Source organism: Pogoniulus pusillus, chromosome 12, assembly GCF_015220805.1.
Source record: "Pogoniulus pusillus isolate bPogPus1 chromosome 12, bPogPus1.pri, whole genome shotgun sequence".
NCBI lineage: Eukaryota > Metazoa > Chordata > Aves > Piciformes > Lybiidae > Pogoniulus > Pogoniulus pusillus.
Genome location: NC_087275.1, coordinates 6522409 through 6543736, shown reverse-complemented (window position 1 = coordinate 6543736; position 21328 = coordinate 6522409). Strand labels below are relative to the sequence as shown.

The 21328-nt window shown below is 43.6% G+C and overlaps 1 protein-coding gene across 3 annotated transcripts in view; it reads right to left on the bottom strand.

Moving 5' to 3' along the window:
- The window catches only part of GBE1 (1,4-alpha-glucan branching enzyme 1), a 158186-nt gene that overhangs the window by 114243 nt on the left and 22615 nt on the right, over positions 1–21328 (bottom strand). For 2 of the 3 annotated variants that reach the window (XM_064152290.1, XM_064152291.1), the window contains exons 2-3: positions 13092–13261; positions 4370–4485 (exon numbers count right to left, since the gene is read on the bottom strand). In XM_064152290.1, coding sequence (XP_064008360.1) covers positions 4370–4485; positions 13092–13261 — 286 coding nt within the window. Of the gene's footprint in view, positions 1–4369; positions 4486–6197; positions 6246–13091; positions 13262–21328 lie in introns of those variants that run through there. The other variant, XM_064152292.1, reaches the window with a different exon arrangement.

The following is a 21328-nucleotide window of genomic DNA, read 5'->3' as shown; positions in this document are numbered from 1 at the left end:
TCTTAATTTCCAGCTCAGCTGAGTCTAGTCTGGGTGATTTCCGGAGAGTGGGGGGGGTGGGTAACACCCAAACCATCACACTGACCATGTGCAAACACAACTAAAGAAATACCAGAGTGAAAAAAAAAAGGCAGTTAGAGGAAACCAAACACTTTGATCTCTGCCAGCATGGCTTTTCAGAAGACTCAGAGAAACTACAGAACTATAGCAAATCATCTGACTCATACATCAGAACCAAGAGCAATCAGTAGTCAAAAATTCTGCATCCTAAATAAATTATGTACCATGGAATTTATACTTTATGAAGTGCATATTTCAAACTGAAATGGTGAATGGAAAGAGAAGCTTCTCTAAAGACCTGTGAGATATGACTACGTAGACAGACAAAATAAATAAACGGAGGGTTTTTCAAACATATTCAACAATATATTCCTTCTGCTATGATGCTCATAATTAGCAATGTCTCTTATCTCTACACTGAGTGTGGAATATTCTTCAGTATATAAGGTCAATAGTTTTGTCATTAGGACAGAAAAGGTAAATTTAGCTACAATTAAAAAAAAAAGAATCTAACCTACTTGCACCTCAAAGTCAAGGACAATACTAAGAATCAGTCAGGGTTGGAAGGGACCACAAGAATCATTTAGTTCCAACCCTCCTGCCATGGGCAGAGACACCCTACCCTAGAGCAGGCTGCACACAGCCTCATCCAGCCTGGCATTAAACACCTCCAGCCATGGGGGCACAACCACCTCCCTGGGCAACCCATTCCAGCCTCTCACCACTCTCATGTTCAATAACTTCCTCCTCCTGGCCAATCTGAACCTACCCATCTCCAGCTTTGCTCCATTGCCCCTAGTCCTGGCACTACCTCATAGCCTAAAAAGTCCCTCCCCTTTTTATTTTGTAGTCCCCCATCAAATACTGGAAGGCCACAAGAAGGTTACCTGGGAGCCTCCTCTTCTCCAGACTGAACCGCCCCAACTCTTTCAGTCTGTCCTCACAGCAGAGCTGCTCCAGCCCTCTAAGCATCCCATACATTACTGCATAATCACTGTATTTCTGAGTTGCACTAGAACATAAAACCATCTTTCTCATCTTTCAATGATTATTCCCCAATTCCAGCTCATCCACATTACTGGAATGATTTCACATACCATAACAAAAAAGCACAGAGATAAGCACAGACACTAAATAAACATTTCCAGAGCATTTTTATGCATATCTTTGTTTCAGCAGATTTCTTGTTTGCCTAAGCTGATTTTCTGAAGAAAAATGAGGATTCTTTTCAGTGTGTTAGCTCTGTTGATGGAATCCCTCAAAATACAGTGATGTTATAAAAATGCCAGTTTTCCTAGCCTCTAAATCATAGAATCATAGAATCAACCAGGTTGGAAGAGACCTCCAAGATCATCCAGTCCAACCTAGCACCCAGCCCTAGCCAATCAACTAGACCATGGCACTAAGTGCCTCATCCAGTCTTTTCTTGAAGACCCCCAGGGACGGTGCCTCCACCACCTCCCTGGGCAGCCCATTCCAATGGGAAATCACTCTCTCTGGGAAGAACTTCTTCCTAATGTCCAGCCTATACCTACCCTGGCACAACTTGAGGCTGTGTCCCCTTGTTCTATTCCACTATGTTCTATGATTCCACTACTGTCTCAATTAGTAATTATTCACTACTGTCCCATTACCATCCTGTATCTCTGAAACTCAAGCTCTTACTGCAACAATTCAAATTCTCTTAAGTCCAACTCTGATTGGTATCAGCATTTGCCTAAATACAATCAACTCGACTGACAGTGATCCTTGTATACATCTGCACAAAGCATAACTTTGGCATTTGACAGAATCACAAAATCACTTAGATTGGAGGATCCCTTCAAGCTCATCGAGTCCAATCATTAGTTTCACATTGACAAGTCCTTGACTAAACCAAATCCCTCAGCACAACATCTAATCACTATGAATCACTACGGTTGGAAAGGACCACCAGGATGATCCAAGTCCAATCTTCATCCCAGCATCCTTCATCACTACACCATAGCCCTCAAGTACCACATCCACTCTCTTTTCAAACACCTCCACAGATGGTGACTCCACCACCTCCCTGGGCAGCCTATTCCAGTGCCTGACCACCCGCTCATTAAAGAGCTTCCTCCCAACAGCCAACCTAACCTTCTGTGAAGCAACTTGAGGCCATTTCCTCTTGCTCTATCATTAGTAATTCTGGAGAAGAGACCAGTTCCAGCCTCACTAGAACCTCCTTTTAGGTAGTTGTAGAGGGCATTAAGGTCCCCTCTCAGCCTCCTCTTCCACAGACTAAACAACCCCAGCTCCTTCAGCTGCTCCTGTTATGAAGGGGCCCAGTTGAAATCTGAGTTTGGGGTGAAATGCAATGAGGCTGATTTTAAAGTTATTAAATAATTTGTTAATATACACAAAATAATTCCCCCAAACTTCCTTACAACTCTCCACACAAGTTCTTGGATGCAGTTAGCAGAACTGTCTTACAGAATGTCTCTATCCAATGGAATATTGAAAGGGTTCAGGAATGTCTTTAACAGAGTCTGGAGGCTTCACTCACCGCTTGTGAGGCTGATTGAATTCCTTTAGCAACTTGAACACAGAGCTAAGAATACTCACCAGTCCTAATGGCTGTGGCCCAAAACAGGCAGGAAAATATCCAGCAGAAGCCCTGTGGTGAATTCCAGTGGGCTGCAAAGTGGAATCAGCTGCTGGCTGAGGTGGCTGAGGCCATGGGCAGGCGAGCAGCAGCTGAGCGAGGAGCGAAGGAGCAGGCAGCTCCTTACTCACCTGCTCACCCCTTTCACAGGGCAATGGCCGAGGCTAAGGGTCTCACTGGCCACACAATCACACACTCACCTCTGGCAATCACCCAAACAGGCCCAAAAATGGAGGAACCCACAGGCTGTTCTCTTCCAAACATGGGGGCACATTCGCCTTGCACGCCGCAGGGGCGTGGGCCTAGCAAACCTCTCTCAGGCAACCGGATCAAACCGGACTCGGGTGCCTGGGTTCCTCTGTCCTGTTCTCCCGCCTCTGGCTGCAGTGCAGACAGGCAGGTAAGTAAGACAGGACATGCTGAAGCCCATTCTGTGTTCTTTGGGACTATGCACCACAGCTCCTCATAGGCCATGTTTGCCAGACCTCTCACCAGCCTCATCGCCCTTCTCTGCACCCACTCCAGCACCTCAATGTCCCTCCTATACAGCCCAAAGAAACTTTCCAGAGAGAAAGGATTCTATCCTCACGGATACTGAAGAAACACAACCAATAAAACACAGCTAAGTTTTCCTCATATCTATCTTTCTGTAAACTTAACCTAAGCCTACTGCTCAGTATCATTAATTCCTAAAGGATAGGTAGAAATTTTACAAAGTTTGATGTACCATGAAAGCAACAACACAAACCTTATGAGGAGAGGCTGAGGGAGATGGGGTTGTTTAGCCTGCAGAAGAGGAGGCTCAGGGGTGACCTCATTGCTGTCTACAACTGCCTGAAAGGACACTGTAGCCAGGTGGGGGTTGGTCTCTTCTCCCAGGCAACCAGCAACAGAACAAGGGGACACAGCCTCAAGTTGTGCCGGGGTAGGTCTCGGCTGGATGTTAGGAGGAAGTTGTGGCAGAGAGAGTGATTGGCATTGGAATGGGCTGCCCAGGGAGGTGGTGGAGTCACCGTCCCTCGAGGTCTTCAAGAAAAGCCTGGATGAGGCACTTAGTGCCATGGTCTAGTTGATTGGCTAGGGCTGGGTGCTAGGTTGCACTGGATGATCTTGGAGGTCTCTTCCAACCTGGTCAATTCTATGATCACCTGAAAAGCCATGGTTCAGAGAATAACAACTATTCCCAAACTATTCAGATTTGAAGAGGATATTCATCTCAAGTAGTTACATGAAGTGCAGGAAGATTTTGCTGAAATATTATTTAATTCTCATTTTTCCAGTTACATGTAAATACTCTTTCCATCTTGTAACAGGATACAATACCACTATATTCACGTTTCAGTCACGTCTCACAGAGAGTTAGAATCATAAAATCAATCAGGTTGGAAGAGACTTCCAAGATCATCCAGTCCAACCTAGCACCCAGACCTGTCCAGTCAACTAGACCATGGCACTAAGTGTCTCATCCCGTCTACTCTTGAACACCTCCAGGGACAGCAACTCCACCACCTCCCTGGGGATATTAACAATCCACTCATTGAGGCCACTTCACACAAGCAGATAAACTGATTTTGCTTCTTAAAACAATTAAAAGAAGATAAAAACATTTAAAAGAAAGCAAAAAATATATTTCAAGTAAAAAAGGTTACAAGAATTAGTCAAAGCAAGACTAGAACCAACAACCTTTAGCTTTGATCCATGGGGCACAGGGGAACAACCATCTTGTCCAGGTGGAATGAACAATTCCCACTTCCCATATTCCATCTTCTTATATGGATGAGAAAATGGATCCCAGCCATCTGGAACATAAAAGAAAAATATTACGTGTATTTACCTATTACAATTCAAAGAAGTAGCACTGTGTTCCACCTTTCTGGAATACATTTGGCTTGGACAGATTCACTCTGTGCTGGATCAAGAACTGGCTGGATGGCAGAGCCCAGAGAGTTCTGGTGAATGGTGCCACATCCAGTTGGCAGCTGTCACTAGTGGTGTTCCCCAAGGATCAGTGCTGGGCCCAGTCCTGTTCAATATCTTTATTGATGACCTGGATGAGGGGATTGAGTCCAGCATCAGTAAGTTTGCAGATGACACCAAGCTAGGAGCAGGTGTGGATCTGTTGGAGAGTAGGAGAGCCCTGCAGAGGGACCTTGACAGGCTGGATGGGTGGGCAGAGGCCAATGGGATGAGATTTAACAAGGCCAAGTGCAGGGTTCTGGACTTTGGCCACAACAACCCCAAGCAGCACTACAGGCGGAGGACTGAGTGGCTGGAGAGCAGCCAGGAGGAAAGGGACCTGGGGGTACTGGTAGATAGTAGCTGAAGATGAGCCAGCAGTGTGCCCAGGTGGCCAGGAGAGCCAATGGCATCCTGCTGTGTATCAGGAACGGTGTGGCAAGTAGGACAAGGGAGGTTATTCTTCCCCTGTACTCAGCACTGGTCAGGCCACACCTTGAGTGCTGTGTCCAGTTCTGGGCCCCTCAATTCAAGAGAGATGTTGAGGTGCTGGAACGTGTCCAGAGAAGGGTGACAAAGCTGGTGAGATGACTGGGACACAAACCCTATGAGGAGAGGCTGAGGGAGCTGGGGGTGTGCAGCCTGGAGAAGAGGAGGCTCAGGGGGGACCTCATTGCTGTCTACATCTACCTGAAGGGAGGCTGTAGCCAGGTGGGGTTGGTTTCTTCTCCCAGGCAACCAGCAACAGAACAAGGGGACACAGTCTCAAGTTGTGCCAGAGGAAGTATAGGCTGGATGTTAGGAGGAAGTTCTTCCCAGAAAGAGTGACTGGCATTGGAATGGGCTGCCCGGGTTGGTGGTGGAGGCACCATCCCTGGAGGTGCTCAAGAAAAGCCTGGATGAGGCACTTAATGCCATGGTCTAGATGACTGGATAGGGCTGGATGATAGGTTGGACTGGGTGACCTTGCAGGTCTCTTCCAACCTGGTTGTGCTCAAGGCCTCTCACCAGCCTCGTTGCCCTTCTCTGGACACGCTCAAGCATCTCAATATCCCTCCTAAACTGGGGGGCCCAGAACTGGACACAGTACTCAAGGTGTGGTCTAACCAGTGCAGAGTACAGGGGCAGAATAACCTCCCTGCTCCTGCTGGCCACACTATTCTTGATGCATCTTCTGGCCATCAGAAGGAGAAAAAAAAACAAACAAGCCAATAAACAACGAAAACCTGACTGACAGACTATTCAGAAATTGAACACAAATAAAAAGTCTAAGTGTGAGAACAGAGACTTCAAAGGCTGTCAACAGCTACAAACAGAAGAAAGCTCAGAAGATTAGCAGAAGTTCAAATAATTGAGTAGTTTTAGAAAACAAAGGACATCATGGTGAGAAGCCCCAAGCCATGCACAAAGACTAGAGTTTCTACACAAAAGGTCAGGCCCAAAACATGGTTTAATCCAACAGAGAAGGTCTGTTGAATTTCCTGGTGCTTTTTGTTTATCTCACCTGTGAATAGATCTTCAAAACCCAGACAATTATTTCAGTATTAAATCTTACCTCAGCAACGTGAGGCACAAGGGAACTTCTTGTTTAGTGTGCTAGTTCCTGGGTGGAAAGGAGGTGGAATCATAGAATCAGTCAGGGTTGGAAGGGACCACAAGGATCATCTAGTTCCAACCCCCTTGCCATGGGCAGGGACACCCTACCTTAGAGCAGAAGGGTGGCTGGGAGCCCCTCCTTGGTACTCAGGTTTCTGGGAGGGCTGTTGTGTTTCTGCATTACTTTAACTTGCATATTACTGTCTGTAGCTGTAAATATTGTAAATACCTGCTTGTATATTGTGGTAAGCTGCAAATATAAAGCTTCATTTCAATTTCCAGCTGCTGAGTCTAGTCCGAGTGATTTCATAAGAGGGGACAGGTAACACCTAAACCATCACATTTAAGATTTGCACCTTTATCATGCTAAAGAATCATGAACTGATCTTTAATCTAGAACTGAATTCAAAGCTATCGTGGCTTGGATTCTACCATTTGTTGTTAGAACTCCATTTAAATGCAGTACATTCAGTTAAACTATAAATTCACATCCTGTTCCACCTCCTGGTTTGTTTTCACACTGACAAGTACGTAGCCATACAGCTCTGAGGCTCCTGGCTTCATTTGATGTTTCGTATCTGGAGGCCCCATTACAAGATGGATGTGGATGTGCCGGAGGGTGTCCAGAGAAAGGCCACGAGGATGCTCAGAGGGCTGCAGCAGCTCTGCTGTGAGCAGAGACCGAAAGAGTTGGGGCTGTTCAGTCTGGAGAAGAGAAGGCTCCCAGGTGACCCTCTTGTGCCCTTCGAGTATCTGAAGGGGGCCTACAAAAAAGCTGGGGAGGCACTCTTTAGGCTCTCAGGTAGTGACAGGACTAGGGGGAAGGGAGCAAAGCTGGAGGTGGGTAGGTTCAGGCTGGATGTGAGGAGGAAGTTGTTCAGCATGAGAGTGGTGAGAGGCTGGAATGAGTTGCCCAGGGAGGTGGTTGAGGCTCTGTCCCTGAAGGTGTTTAAGGCCAGGCTGGGTGAGGCTGTGGGCAGCCTGATCTAGGGTAGGGTGTCCCTGGGCATGGCCAGAGGGGTTGGAAGTAGATGATCCTTGTGGTTCCTTCCAACCCTTACTGATTCTATGATATGAGACATATTGCTTTGATTAGGGAAACAGAGTACTTTGTGCATCCTGACCAAATCACTGAAGAGTTTCAAGGTAAGAGTTGATACATTAGTGCAATGTAACTATATTTTTAAAAGAGAGGAAACTTTAAAAACTGAAGTTCAATTCTCAAATGAGTGAATTTAGTGATCACTTAGAGAAATTACATTTATATGTTCTACATGCTTCTGATCCAATTAAAGATGCTCTAAGAGAATATAGAGTTCTGCAAGCATCCATACAGCTTCCTTGAGGATATCAGATAAATCACAGTTCAGATAAGAAAAGGGGCATCAAAATCCCACTATCCCACAAGATACTTTGATGCCATTTGCTTAGAATACAATATCAGAACATAAATGGAGAGATTCTCTAAGGATGATATAATGTTCTACACAGTGGCCAGTTAAAGCTTTCTCCTGCACTGCCACTTCTCAATAGCAGAGTCATTAATATAATCTGCTTTAAAGTGATTAAACAACCCAAACAGTAACAAAACCAAGTGTCATTACTTCTCAGACAGGATGTCTCCTTGTATGTTAAATGGCAACTTATATACTTCAGTCTACTGCCTTCAGTTCACAGTATCACCAGGGTTGGAAGAGACCTCATAGATCATCAAGTCCAACCCTTTACCACAGAGCTCAAGGCTAGACCATGGCACCAAGTGCCACGTCCAACCTTGCCTTGAACAGCTCCAGGGACGGCGACTCCACCACCTCCCCGGGCAGCCCATTCCAGTGTCCAATGACTCTCTCAGTGAAGAACTTTCTCCTCACCTCCAGCCTAAATTTCCCCTGGCGCAGCCTGAGGCTGTGTCCTCTTGTTCTGGTGCTGGCCACCTGAGAGAAGAGAGCAACCTCCTCCTGGCCACAACCACCCCTCAGGTAGTTGTAGACAGCAATAAGGTCACCCCTGAGCCTTCAGCAGGTGCAGAAGTATAGCAGTATCTGACTGCATGCATGAAATCCAGGTATTTTTTCTTCAGGTAGCTTTGGAGAAAGTAGCTAAGTGCAGTATCAGTATAGGCTGGATGTTAGGAGGAAGTTCTTCACAGGGAGAGTGATTTCCCATTGGAATGGGCTAACCAGGGAGGTGGTGGAGGCACTGTCCCTGGAGGTGTTCAAGAAAAGACTGGATGAGGCACTCAGTGCCATGGTCTAGTTGACTGGATAGGGCTGGGTGCTAGGTTGGACTGGCTGATCTTGGAGGTCTCTTCCACCGTGGTTGACTCTATGATTCTATGATCATTATCACAGCAGTACTTAGACTCCATTTTGGTAAAAGATTTAAGTCAGGGATGAGGGGAAGGCAGAAAGAAATCTAAGTGGAAACTTCCTAACTTACAAAGATATCAGATATCAAATTATGAAGGTCAGTAGCTTCTATTCACCTTTTTTTGCTCTGAAAGAAACCTGTTGCTTTAAATAATAAACAACCTCCTCTCAAAAACCAATCAGCCCATCACTTCCTCCACCTTCTAGTCCCAGTGGAAGCTCTCCCTACTAGTGCAAGAAAAAAAAAAGCAGAAGCCAAACTGAACAGATATTCCAGCGTGACCAAACATTGTAGATTTAATGTTAGCTGTAAGGAATGGAAGGCAGAGAAAAGAGACAGAAACCACAAGTAATAGCAATCTATTACATCATATACTGACTTCCAAATGAGTCTATAAATTTAAAGCTTCCTAAAAACAGTAATTTTGGGGGTTTTATTAAAATATTGTTTACCAATAACTTACTGAGTCCCTGCAGGGACAAATACAATCTTAAGTGTTCTGATTTCCACAGAAATTCTGTGGATTATCCTCAAGTCTCACAATCCAATGATTTATTTTGATACAATCAACTGTAAAGTAGCAATAAACTGCTAGTAGTCACAAATTTCCTCAGTAATACAGTATGTAAACAAAATATTCAGTATGTTACCACTGGGAGTTTTTAAGGTAGCTATAATGTTAATACTGCCTCTAGTATCAGAAATTCAGCTGACTAATTGCCTCATACACTTGATTTACTGAGATACTAAAAGGACTAATTCTTAAGTCAATGTTTTCAGATGTTTATTTAATACTTAAAAGCATTGTACTACAACACCAACAGATGTAACAGCTTTTTCTCTCCAATTATGGAGTTTTAAAGAAAAGACAGAAAGAACTCTGAAAATATTGAGATTTTATTGAATATATTTTTCATTCTCCAGTCCAAATAATTTGTGTGCTAGTACTGGATGTTTTAGAGAATACACAGTGACATTAAGAATCATAGAATGGTTTAGGTTGGAAGTGACCTCAAGGATCATCCAGTTCCAACCCCCTGCAGGGACACCTCCCACTAGAACAGGCTGCCCAAGGCCTCATCAAAACTGGCCTTGAACATCTCCAGGGAGGAAGCATCCACAACCGCCCTGGACAACTTGTGCCAGTGTCTCACCACCCTCACTCTAAAGAACCCTTTCCTAACATCTATTTTGACTCTCCCCTCTTCCAGTTTAAACCCATTACCCCTCATCCTGTCATTACAAGTCCTTATAAATAGTCCTTCCCCAGCCTTTCTGTAGGCCCCCTTCAAATACTGGAAGGCCACTGAAAGGTCTCCTCAAAGCCTTCTCTTCTCCAGGCTGAAGAGCCCCCAACTCTTCTAGCCTATCCTTGTAGCAGGAGATGCTCCAGCCCTCAGATCATTTTTGTGGCCCTCCTCTGGACTCACTCCAACAGTTCGATGTCCTTCTTGTGTTGGGGGCTCCAGAACTGCACACAAGACTCCAAGTGGGGTCTGAGGAGAGCAGAGTGAGGTATAGGCTGGATATTAGGAAGAAGTTTTTCACAGAGAGAGTGATTTGCCATTGGAATGGGCTGCCCAGGGAGGTGGTGGAGGCACCGTCCCTGGAGGTGTTCAAGAAAAGACTGGATGGGGCACTCAGTGCCATGGTCTGGTTGACTGGATAGGGCTGGGTGCTAGGTTGGACTGGATGATCTTGGAGGTCTCTTCCAACCTGGCTGATTCTATGATTCATTACAAATGTCTCAGAAAGAGGCATAAATACTACAATTTGGGCAAAAATACCATAACATCAATGCTTTTATTGTCTGCTATAAGGCATAAATCATAGAATCATACAGGAGAAGAATAACCTCTCTTGTCCTACTGGCCACACTGTTCCTGATACAGGCCAGGATGACATTGGCTCTCCTGGGCACACTGCTGCCTCATCTTCAGCTACTATCTGCCAGTAACCCCCAGGTCCCTTTCTTCCTGGCTGCTCTCCAGCCACTCTGTCCCCAGCCTGTAGTGCTGCTTGGGGTTGTTGTGGCCAAAGTCCAGAACCCTGTACTTGGCCTTGTTCAATCTCATCCCATTGGCCTCTGCCCACCCATCCAGCCTGTCAAGGTCCCTCTGCAGGGCTCTCCTACCCTCCAACAGATCTACACCTGCTCCTAGCTTGGTGCCATTTGCAAACTCACTGATGATGAACTCAATCCCCTGTTCCAGATCATCAGTAAAGATACTGAACAGGACTGGGCCCAGCACTGATCCTTGGGGAACACCCCTAGTGACAGCTGCCAACTGGATGTGGCACCATTCACCACCACTCTGGGCTCTTCCATCCAGCCAGTTCTTGACCCATATCAGAGTGAATCTGTCCAAGCCATGAGCTGCCAGCTTGGCTAGGAGCTTCTTGTGGTAGACAGTGTCAAAGGCTTTGCTGATATGTCATTCACCAAAAAAAGCTTTACATTTGTGGAACTGTGGTTTCACAGGCATATAGACACAGAACTAAACTATTCATGTTCATCTGCAAAGCTGCTATCAGCTATCAGTATCAATATAAATCCTGACAGCAGTTTAAGTTCTCTGAAGTAACAGCTTACACTTGTCATTATATTTTTTTACTAGTTTTTGGTACTCAAAAACTTCTGATTAAACAGCAGGAACATAGTTTTTTGTGTCTTTCCATCCAACATCTAGGAGTTTTGCAGACAAAACCATATCATTAAGTAAAATGCTAAGAAAACACTGCTCTTCATCTCCTTAAAGAAGAACTAAAAAACATTGACTGGTTTTGTATTTTATATTCTATACCATCATAATTAATTTTCTAACCTTAAGAGCTGCTGTCATTTAAGTTCCACGTTTGTTTCTTTGTATGAGGTGTTCAACTTTGTTTCAATTACAGCTCTCTTTATTAAAAAGTGTTATAAAAGAACTCTTATTAAAAGCAGTCCTAATATTCAATTTAAATACAATGCAACCATAAATTTAGTTTGAGATTTTAACCCTTTTGAAAACTTAGAGCAAGGTTAAAGGGATTTGGTTTTAATTAAACATATCTGTAACAATCTGAATCTAAATCTTAAGGGCTTGCAGCCCAATTTCTCATCAGAGCATTATTAAAGCTCATCTGAATTGAATGACAATCTTCCATTCCTCTAGGCTAACCGAAGACATTATCTTCCCCTTTGGGAATGAATACTTTACTATGACTGATGAATAAAATACATTGGACAAACATGTTTTTTTTTCCCCCACATTAAAGTGAGTTTCTTTTTTAGTCTTTCAACTTGTTTCTGCTACATTTCATTAGCATATAGATGCAACAACTCCAAAATACTGCTCCCAAATTTCTGCTTGTTATGATGTATTGCATGAAATATTTTAAATTAAGTGGAGTTTAGAAAACTGTTCCAGTTTTTTTCTACTGTATTCTGCTGTATCTGTACTTCCCTGAATAAGTTGGACTGGATGATCTTGGGGGTCTCTTCCAATCTGGTTGATGCTATGATTCCATTAAACCTGCCAACCCAATTTGCAAGTTATATTGTCTAGGTAAAATAGCACATACTAATTTCATGCAAAGGCTGATTTTATAATGACCATCTAATACATATTCAAAACATACATTCTGGTCAGGTCACACCTTGAGTACTGTGTCCATTTCTGGGCTCCTCAATTCAGTAGAGATATTGAGATACTGGAACGTGTCCAGAGAAGGGCAACCAAACTGGTGAAGGGTCTGGAACACAAACACTGTGAGGAGAGGCTGAGGGAGCTGGGGGTGTGCAGCCTGCAGAAGAGGAGGCTCAAGGACAACCTCGTTGTTGTCTCCAACCACCAGAAGGGAGGCTGTAGCCAGGTGGGGGTTGGTCTCTTCTGCCAGGCAACCAGCAACAGAACAAGGGGACACAGTCTCAAGTCATGCTGGGGGAGGTCTAGGCTGGATGTTAGAAAGAAGTTGTTGCCACAGAGAGTGATTAGCATTGGAATGGGCTGCCCAGGGAGGTGGTGGAGTCACTGTCCCTGGAGATGTTGAAGAAAAGACTGGCTGAGGCACTTAGTGCCATGGTCTAGTCAGTTGGACAGAGCTGGATGATAGATTGGACTGGATGATCTTGGAGGTCTCTTACAACCTGGCTGATTCTATGATTTAATTTAAGGTGTATTAAACCCATCACATAAAAACCTTCTGTGGAGACAGTTTTACAGAAGCCTAATGGTATAGATTTAGGAATAACCTCGATCACAGAACTTGCAGTTGCAGTGAGATGAAGCTTTGTCATTGCTCTGTGGGGATAATACAGACCATACACTAGGAACATATGCTCTTAAGCTGTGGCAATGTAGAGTAAAATGTTATTAGCTTAAGCCATGATACATGATTTTACTATCAGAATACATCATTGCTGCAAAACTCTCTGTAAGTGAAGAGGATATTGAGCTAAAACACAGTGCTGGGAAGAGGATATATTCCTAAAAATACTTACTGAAGTCACCTGTGAGAAACACTGCTTCTGCCCCTGGTGCCCACTCTTTGCAGTATATTCCACCATCCACAGATTGGTTAACTCCAAAGGTTTTGTAGCTTTCTGTAAACTTATCAAGGCCTCCTTCATTTTCCTCAATGTTCTTCAAGCGGTTGTAAAACAGAGAATACCTTCCAATGAAAACAGAGAAGATTTTTTATTAAGCTTAGTAAATGCCTTTGAAACGTTGACAAGAACATAAGAAAACACTAAGACACACTGTTGCACTATGTCCTAAGGCTACAATATCAAAATCACTGTTCTCTACAGAAATGAAAAAAAAAAATAGCAAATAGAAACCACAGGATTATTCCATTAGGGTTTGTTACACGGTGCAGAGCTACAATTTTCATGTTTGCCTCTATCTTCACTACTTCATGTGAACAGTTAGCACTTTGAGTCTAATACTACAACCCCTGATCACCAGTAAAGAAATCACAGTATTGCTACACAACAGGAGAACTTCACACTCTGAACAGCCTAGCACTTTTTCCTTCATCCTGTTAATATTGGAGACAGGCCTCCTAGGGAGAATTGTATAGGTCTGCTACATCACTCACAGCCAGTTTTAGCAGACTATCTCAGGACACTGAGACCTTTGCAGTACAGCATGTAAGTATAGCAAAACCAGCCTGGCTCTGGCAGAAAGAGCTCCTCTCTACAGAGGCCATCAGCAACACTTTGTAGTCCCTCAATGCTTCAATGATTTGGAAAAACAAGAATTACCATTTCATGGAATTAATTATTGGAACCTTACCGATAGGACCTGAAATGCCCTAAACCTCTAAATGTAAGAATTCCTTGTTACTGGTTTTTATATCTTTGCTCATAGAAGTTCCCATCAGTTCAGGAAACATACCAGGTGTACAATATAAACCAGCCTATACCTACCCCGGGATGATCCCAGGCAGAGGAAGGAGATGCTGCTGAGCTGGTAAGGTGGTGGGTGTGAGCTGCATACATGTGGCCGCCTTTAACAAGACACAAACGAGGAGAGGCAGGAAGGCTGCATGCAGACAGGCTGATGCACAAAGGCAGGGGTTCTAAATCATGCCCCTCTATATACTTGATTCATTGTTCTGGCCAATGAATTCAAAGCTTTCTGCCTCCTTTGACCACGCAGGCACAGTGAGGGCAGCACAAGACACCTCACACGTGGCTCTAAGCCCCCCTAGCCCTCAAGGCTTTGCTGGGGCCAAACCCTTATGGTTTACTCATCTAAGTCACTCCTGGACCCTGGCACAAGAGAAGCAGAGCAAGGATTAAACCAGTCTGGCAGGATTTACGCCCTACCAGGACAGCAGCCTTTTTGCACTGTCATAACTTAAGACACTGCTCTTGCTCTGTGATTTGTTTTATTTTTGTTTCAGAATTGGCTCTTCATTAGTTCAAAGTAGAGGACTAAAACATCTATTTATTGATTTGAGCAAAATTATGTTGCCTATATTAATTTAGGGTAGAGTAACCACTTTTCAAGGTTAATCTCCCAGAAAGTTTTTAGTAAGATTGATGTTAACCTTTCAAAGATAGCAAGACTTGTAAATACCTCAGGATGCACTGTAGTGAATATACTCAGAAATGATTTGTCCATTCACCTGCATCATTCCTTTAAACATCACTAGTGACTATAATCCTCCAAAGTGCATTACTAACTACTTCTGCTCTGATAATCATTTATTTACACCGTGCCTGAGGAAGAGTATTTTGTCAGATTTCCAAGTGCACCACACATCTACACAAACTCAGACCGCTGAGAAGTTTTAACCAACTGCAATCACAGACACTTATACAACATAAATAAATTCTAAACACAGAAACAGAGCAAGTCACAAACAGCCTCAGAAGTGCAACATGTGACAACGTCTGGCAATAGCAAAAATCACTCCGTTTTTGAAAGGTTCTTCTTGGGTAATAAAGTATTTTGATTATTTGCTTTAAAAGTGTAAGCCTTCCTTTAAAATACATAGTACTGTTTTCTTGGGTAATATACACCATGTGCTGTCCCAGGCTGGATAGCCTGGGTATCAGAAGAAGAAGAAGAGATGGGGCAATGCTTAACATAAGCAAGTTCCAATCCAATCTATTTCACAGTATCACAGTATCACCAAGTTTGGAAAGACCTCACAGATCATCAAGTCCAACCCTTTACCACAGAGCTCAAGGCTAGACCATGGCACCAAGTGCCACATCCAATCCTGCCTTGAACAGCTCCAGGGACGGAGACTCCACCACCTCCCCGGGCAGCCCATTCCAGTGTCCAATGACTCTCTCAGTGAAGAACTTTCTCCTCACCTCCAGCCTAAATCTCCCCTGGTGTAGCCTGAGGCTGTGTCCTCTCGTTCTGGTGCTGGCCACCTGAGAGAAGAGAGCAACCTCCTCCTGGCCACAACCACCCTTCAGGTAGTTGTAGACAGCAATAAGGTCTCCCCTGAGCCTCCTCTTCTCCAGGCTAACCAATCCCAGCTCCCTCAGCCTCTCCTTGTAGGGCTGTGCTCAAGGCCTCTCCCCAGCCTCGTCGCCCTTCTCTGGACACGCTCAAGCATCTCAATGTCCCTCCTAAACTGGGGGGCCCAGAACTGAACACAGGACTCAAGGTGTGGTCTAACCAGTGCAGAGTACAGGGGCAGAATGACCTCCCTGCTTCTGCTGACCACACCATTCCTGACACAGGAATTTATTGCATTCCAAACATGTGTTTTTATACCTTTCATCAGAAGGCTACAAATTGAATTAAACTGCAATTGGTTACATGTACTTGTGTTAGAGATTACATACTAATTAGCATAGACACACATCCTATTCTCTCAACAACACACACATTGTGTCTAAGCAATCTAAGTCAGCAGAGACAGGTGAAAACCACAGGCTCCAGCCTTACCTTTGTTTATATTTGTTACACCAATCTCTAAGGTCATTCCAACCTTCCACTTTATATCAACTCAGCACTTATTGAGCTTTTGCACTCTCACCTGTCCATGGCTTATGTCCCAGTGTATAGTATTCAGACATTCTATAGAATCACTACATTCAATATTACTATTCCCAACAATGTGCATATTCCTATTTCTCAGCCAATACAAAACCTGGTTTTAAATTGCTGCCAGTCACATGTATTATTTTTTAACTAATTTCACTGAAACAGGAACATTTTTTGCATATATTACATGTAACTGCTGTAACTCCAGAGAAGATCTAACTGAAGTAATGAATTCGGCACAAACATAAAGGGTTATCAACTTGTAATTAATCTTCCCCTCCTCTCTCCCCATACACTTGGTATAATGTGTTTCACAGCTTGCAGAACACCTTTGGCTTCATGTGGTTATTTCCCACATTCAGAAAGGTGTAGTGAGCTTCAACTTCAGGAAAAAAAAAAATCACTCTTAAAAATCTTTCAAAGCTTGAGAGGAAGGAGATGATACATTTGTTAATAGACAAGAACAGCAAATCACAGAGAAGGACTGAAATCACAGAATCAACCAGGTTGGAAGAGACCTCCAAGATCATCCAGTTCAACCAAGCACCCAGTCCAAAATCTCATCCTAGACAAGGTTATCCATTGTGGGTTCTGTATCCTGTTTCTCCTTTAGAAGAGAGGATTCAGTTACATGCATACTCATGATCTAGATAGAGGAAACTTAAGGTTTTGCTTTCACAGAAGTTTTGGCTTCAGCTTGTTCATTAGCAAACTTGTTAAACATTTTTTGTCTTCCAAAGAGAAACCCCAGGATTAAACACAATGTGACATGAAACACTTCTGTTTAGCCAACTGCAAAGGGATATAGTGCTCATGAATGGCAAACAAGTGTTAAAAAGAGGTAGACATTCAATTGATGAGACCGCATTTTGTGATCCCCTCAGCACAGAAAGTCATGTTCAGTTATGCATATCTGCTCAGACAGACTCTGGACACAGGACATGTTTCAAAGACAAGATAACCTTGTAAAATTTTGGACCTCTGAAGAGTATCAACAGCAGCATCCAGAGCTACAAATCAAGACAAAAAGGTGACTTCTGCTTTCATACCTTCCAAGCTTTCATAGCTTTATGAGCTTCAAAGACTTTTCTACTCCCTTGCATTGAAGTTGACACTGAAGAGGATTAGAAAGTAGAAACTGTGTCCAGATATGACTTGAAAAGTATAACCTTTGGGACAGAAAATTAAATTGAGCAACAACTGGAGAGACAGAATTTAAGATCTAGAGTAACTGGAAGAGTTGTACATCAAGTCCCTCATTATGGCCATGCATGACAACACACACCTGACAAGAAAGGACAGCAGAAGGGAGCTAGCTACTTCCAACGAATTCCTTGCTCCTGGAGAGGACAAAGCTGGTGAAGGGTCTATAAAACAAGTCTTAGAAGAAGCAGCTGAGAGAACTGGGGTTGTTTAGTCTGAAGAAGAGAAGGCTGTGAGAAGACTCCTTTGCTCTCTACGACTACGTGAAACAAGGTTTTAGTGAAGTGGGTCTTCGCCTCTTCTCTCTATTATCAGGTGATCAGATGAGGTGAAACAGCCTGAAATTGTGCCAGGAGAGGTTTATATTGGATATCAGGAAAAAATTCTGTACAGAACAAGTGGTTAAGCATTGGAATATTTTTGTCATGCTCTTTATAATGAACACATTCAGTGCTCAGTTCAGAACCAAATGCAGGAGTGATTATAAGACATATCAAATGAAAATGGTAATAATTGCTCCACTGACTTATCTAAACCAGTCCCACTTCTGATAGCACCTTTCTCCACACTATGTAGAGGCTCTCTTACCCTCATCCACATTTGTTCATTTACTACCACTTTCCTTTTCTTAGAAACACATGGATGCACCTCACAGGATAAGTGTAACAAATTACTGCTGTTTAGAAGCAGCAAGAGGCAATTTCTTTCCATCAGAACCTTGGTATACTACTTAGAGACATCAATTCAAGCAAGAGAAGAAAGAAGTGTATACATAAGCATTTACATTTGCTGCAAGATATTTTATCTTTTACCCTCTATTGAGTCATGTGGGGGTTTGTTTGCTTGTGGTTTTGCTTGATTGTTTGTTATAACCAATCATAGAATCAGTCAGGGTTGGAAGGGACCACAAGGATCATCTACTTCCAACCCCCCTGCCATGCCCAGGGACACCCTACCCTAAAGCAGGCTGGCCACAGCCTCAGACAGCCTGGCCTTAAACACCTCCAGCCACAGGGCCTCAACCACCTCCCTGGGCAACCCATTCCAGCCTCTCATCACTCTCATGCTCAACAACCTCCTCCTCATGCCCAGCCTAAATCTCTCCACCTCCAGCTTTGCTCCATTCTCCCCTGTCACTACCTGGTAGCCTAAAAAGTCCCTGCCCAGCTTTTTTGTAGGCCCCCTTCAGATACTGCAAGGCCACAAGAAGGTCACTGGGAGCCTCCTCTTCTCCAGCCTCGACTCTTTCAGCCTGTCCTCATAGCAGAGGTGCTCCAGCCCTCTGATCAACCCAGTGGCCCTTCTCTGGATATGCTCCAGTATGTCCACATCCCTCTTGTAATAGGGGTTCCAGAACTGGATGCAGTACTCCATATGGGGTCTCACCAGAGCAGAGCAGAAGGGGAGAATCACCTCCCTTGCCCTGCTGGCCATACTTCTCCTGCTGCAGCCCTGGATCTGGTTGGCTTTCTGGGCTGCAGGTAGACACTGCTGGCTCCATTTGAGCTTCCTGCCCACCTGCACCCCCAAGTCCCTCTCCTCAGGGCAGCTCTCCAGCCAGTCACTGTCCAGCCTGCATTTGTGCTTGGGATTTTACTTAAAAGATGTACACTTTTAAATAAAAGACACTTCCAAAACCACCACATCCACCAAAAAACCCTCATGATACTAAGCAGTGTTACAACTTCCCAAAACAGCACTGCTACATACATTAAGTATCAGCTGAAACCCTCAAGGCAGTTCCCCTTTCAAGAGGAAGCAGTTTAAATAAAACATCAACTACAAAGTAATGGGAGTTTGATATTTCATCTTTCTACATAAGCAAACAAATTTAGTAATAGCATACTTCATTTATTCTGTTTTACACATCTGAATATTTATCAGATAACAGTTCAGGTATAAGATTTCATGTAATGAAATGAAAGTTATTGTCTCGCTATCCCTCTGCTAAGTAGTCTTAATTATGCATTAATGATACACTAAAAACCTATTTAGCTACAGTAATCTGCTTCTCTGTTAGTATGATAGCCAAAGCAAGTTGGAGGTTTTCTTTCATTTACATAACTACAGAGAAACTCCATCATATTTCAGCAGAAAGCTGCAGAACTGTAGGAAGAAAGATTTCTTTCTGAAAATCAGTAGACTGTGTTAGCTCATGTTTCATATTACACAAGAGAAAATAAACTGAAAGGTCAGTTGAACAGTTACAGCGTTGCCCTTTTCCAAGGTAATCAGCAGAGCATGTAGCAAAGACGTGAACACAAGCGTGACTGGAAAGACAGTAGCTGATAAAGAGGCTTTTGCTGCCCGAAGTATGTGGGACCAAATCCTTGCTCTCAATGTGCATCAAGGAGTGAGGCATGCTGCAAGCCTTACTTCAGTAACTCTGATTTATTACTTTAGCAAGAACACAATTTCAAATTAAGTGGTCAGGTTTTCATACTGCCAAAACACACTAGAATATGTAATACTGAGCATTAATCACATTCTCAGGTGAGCTACAGGAATAATATCATTATTAATTTGTAATGGGGACACAATATAGTAAAATATTCATTGTTTACTAATTAGTTTTTACTGTAAGCATATAAATTCTTCTTGCTGTTCAATACTGTTTAACTGCAAAGTGTGGAGTATATTTTCCCCTCTATATTAAAAGTAGTTTATTTTTCCTCTTAAAAGCAAGTATTTCCTAGTGGAACCTTCCAGAACAGTTTCCACTCATTACAGAATCATAGAATCAACCAGGTTGGAAGAGACCTCCAAGATCAGCCAGTCCAACCTATCATCCAGCCCCATCCAGTCAACTACACCATGGCACCAAGTGCCTCATCCAGTCTTTCCCTGAAGACCTCCAGGGACGGTGCCTCCACCACCTCCCTGGGCAGCCCATTCCAATGCCAATCACTCTCTCTGGCAACAACTTCCTCCTAACATCCAGCCTAGACTTTCCCCAGCACATCTTCAGACTGTGTCGCCTTGCTCCATTGCTGGTTGTCTGGGAGAAGAGGCTACCCCCCATCTGGCTACAGTGTCCCTTCAGGTAGTTGTAGACAGCAATGAGGTCTGCCCTGAGCCTCCTCTTCTCCAGGCTGCACACTCCCAGCTCCCTCAGCCTCTCCTCATAGGGTTTGTGTTCCAGCCCCCTCATCAGCTTTGTCGCCCTTTTCTGGACACATTCCAGCACCTCAACATCTCTCTTGAATTCAGGGGCCCAGAACTGGACACAGTACTCAAGGTGTGGCCTGACCAGTGCTGAGTACAGGGGAAGAACAACCTCCCTTGTCCTACTGGCCACACTGTTCCTGATGCAGGAACATATTATCACAAGCTTGAAACACTTTCATCTTGAAACAACTCAGTCAAATGTTTCATTTACCAGTATTATTTTTAATGATGCTGCAAACAACAACATATATTTTCCCAACTGAGGCCACAGCCAACTATTTCTAATAGACTACATTAATAGAGATCAAGGTCCAGCTGCAGGGAAGCTGGTGATTCCTGAAGCACTTGTACAAAGTGGAATCAAATCCCAAACTAAAAGCACTAGCTACCAAAAACAACCACCAGACTTCAGGGAAGAAAATGGAGAAAAACCCCAGAGAATTAAAAAAGAATAATTTTTAACACATGCCCACCAAAAGGTTTTAACTTTGGAAGGTCTTCAGCAGAAGACCTGGGAGTGCGAGTCTGTATCATTTCTAAAGCCATGATTTGTGTGGTCAGAATAGCCCCACACTCCTTCTATGGGTTGTAGAAGTTCTGCACACCCAGAAAGTTAAGAATCAAAACAGTTTTAGTTGTCTGCCAAACAGCAAAAAAAGCTTTGATTCATCTGTCAGTGTTACACAGCTAATGAGTTGAGTATTGAATTGATATGGCTACATAAATTGTAAAGGCAAAAAGAGTGAGGAGAGTATTAACTAACACTGCATTAACTATGCTCAGACTTGCAAGTCACCAACTATAAATTACCCAACCCTTAGCAAGACAGTTTTTTAATTGTAAATACCTT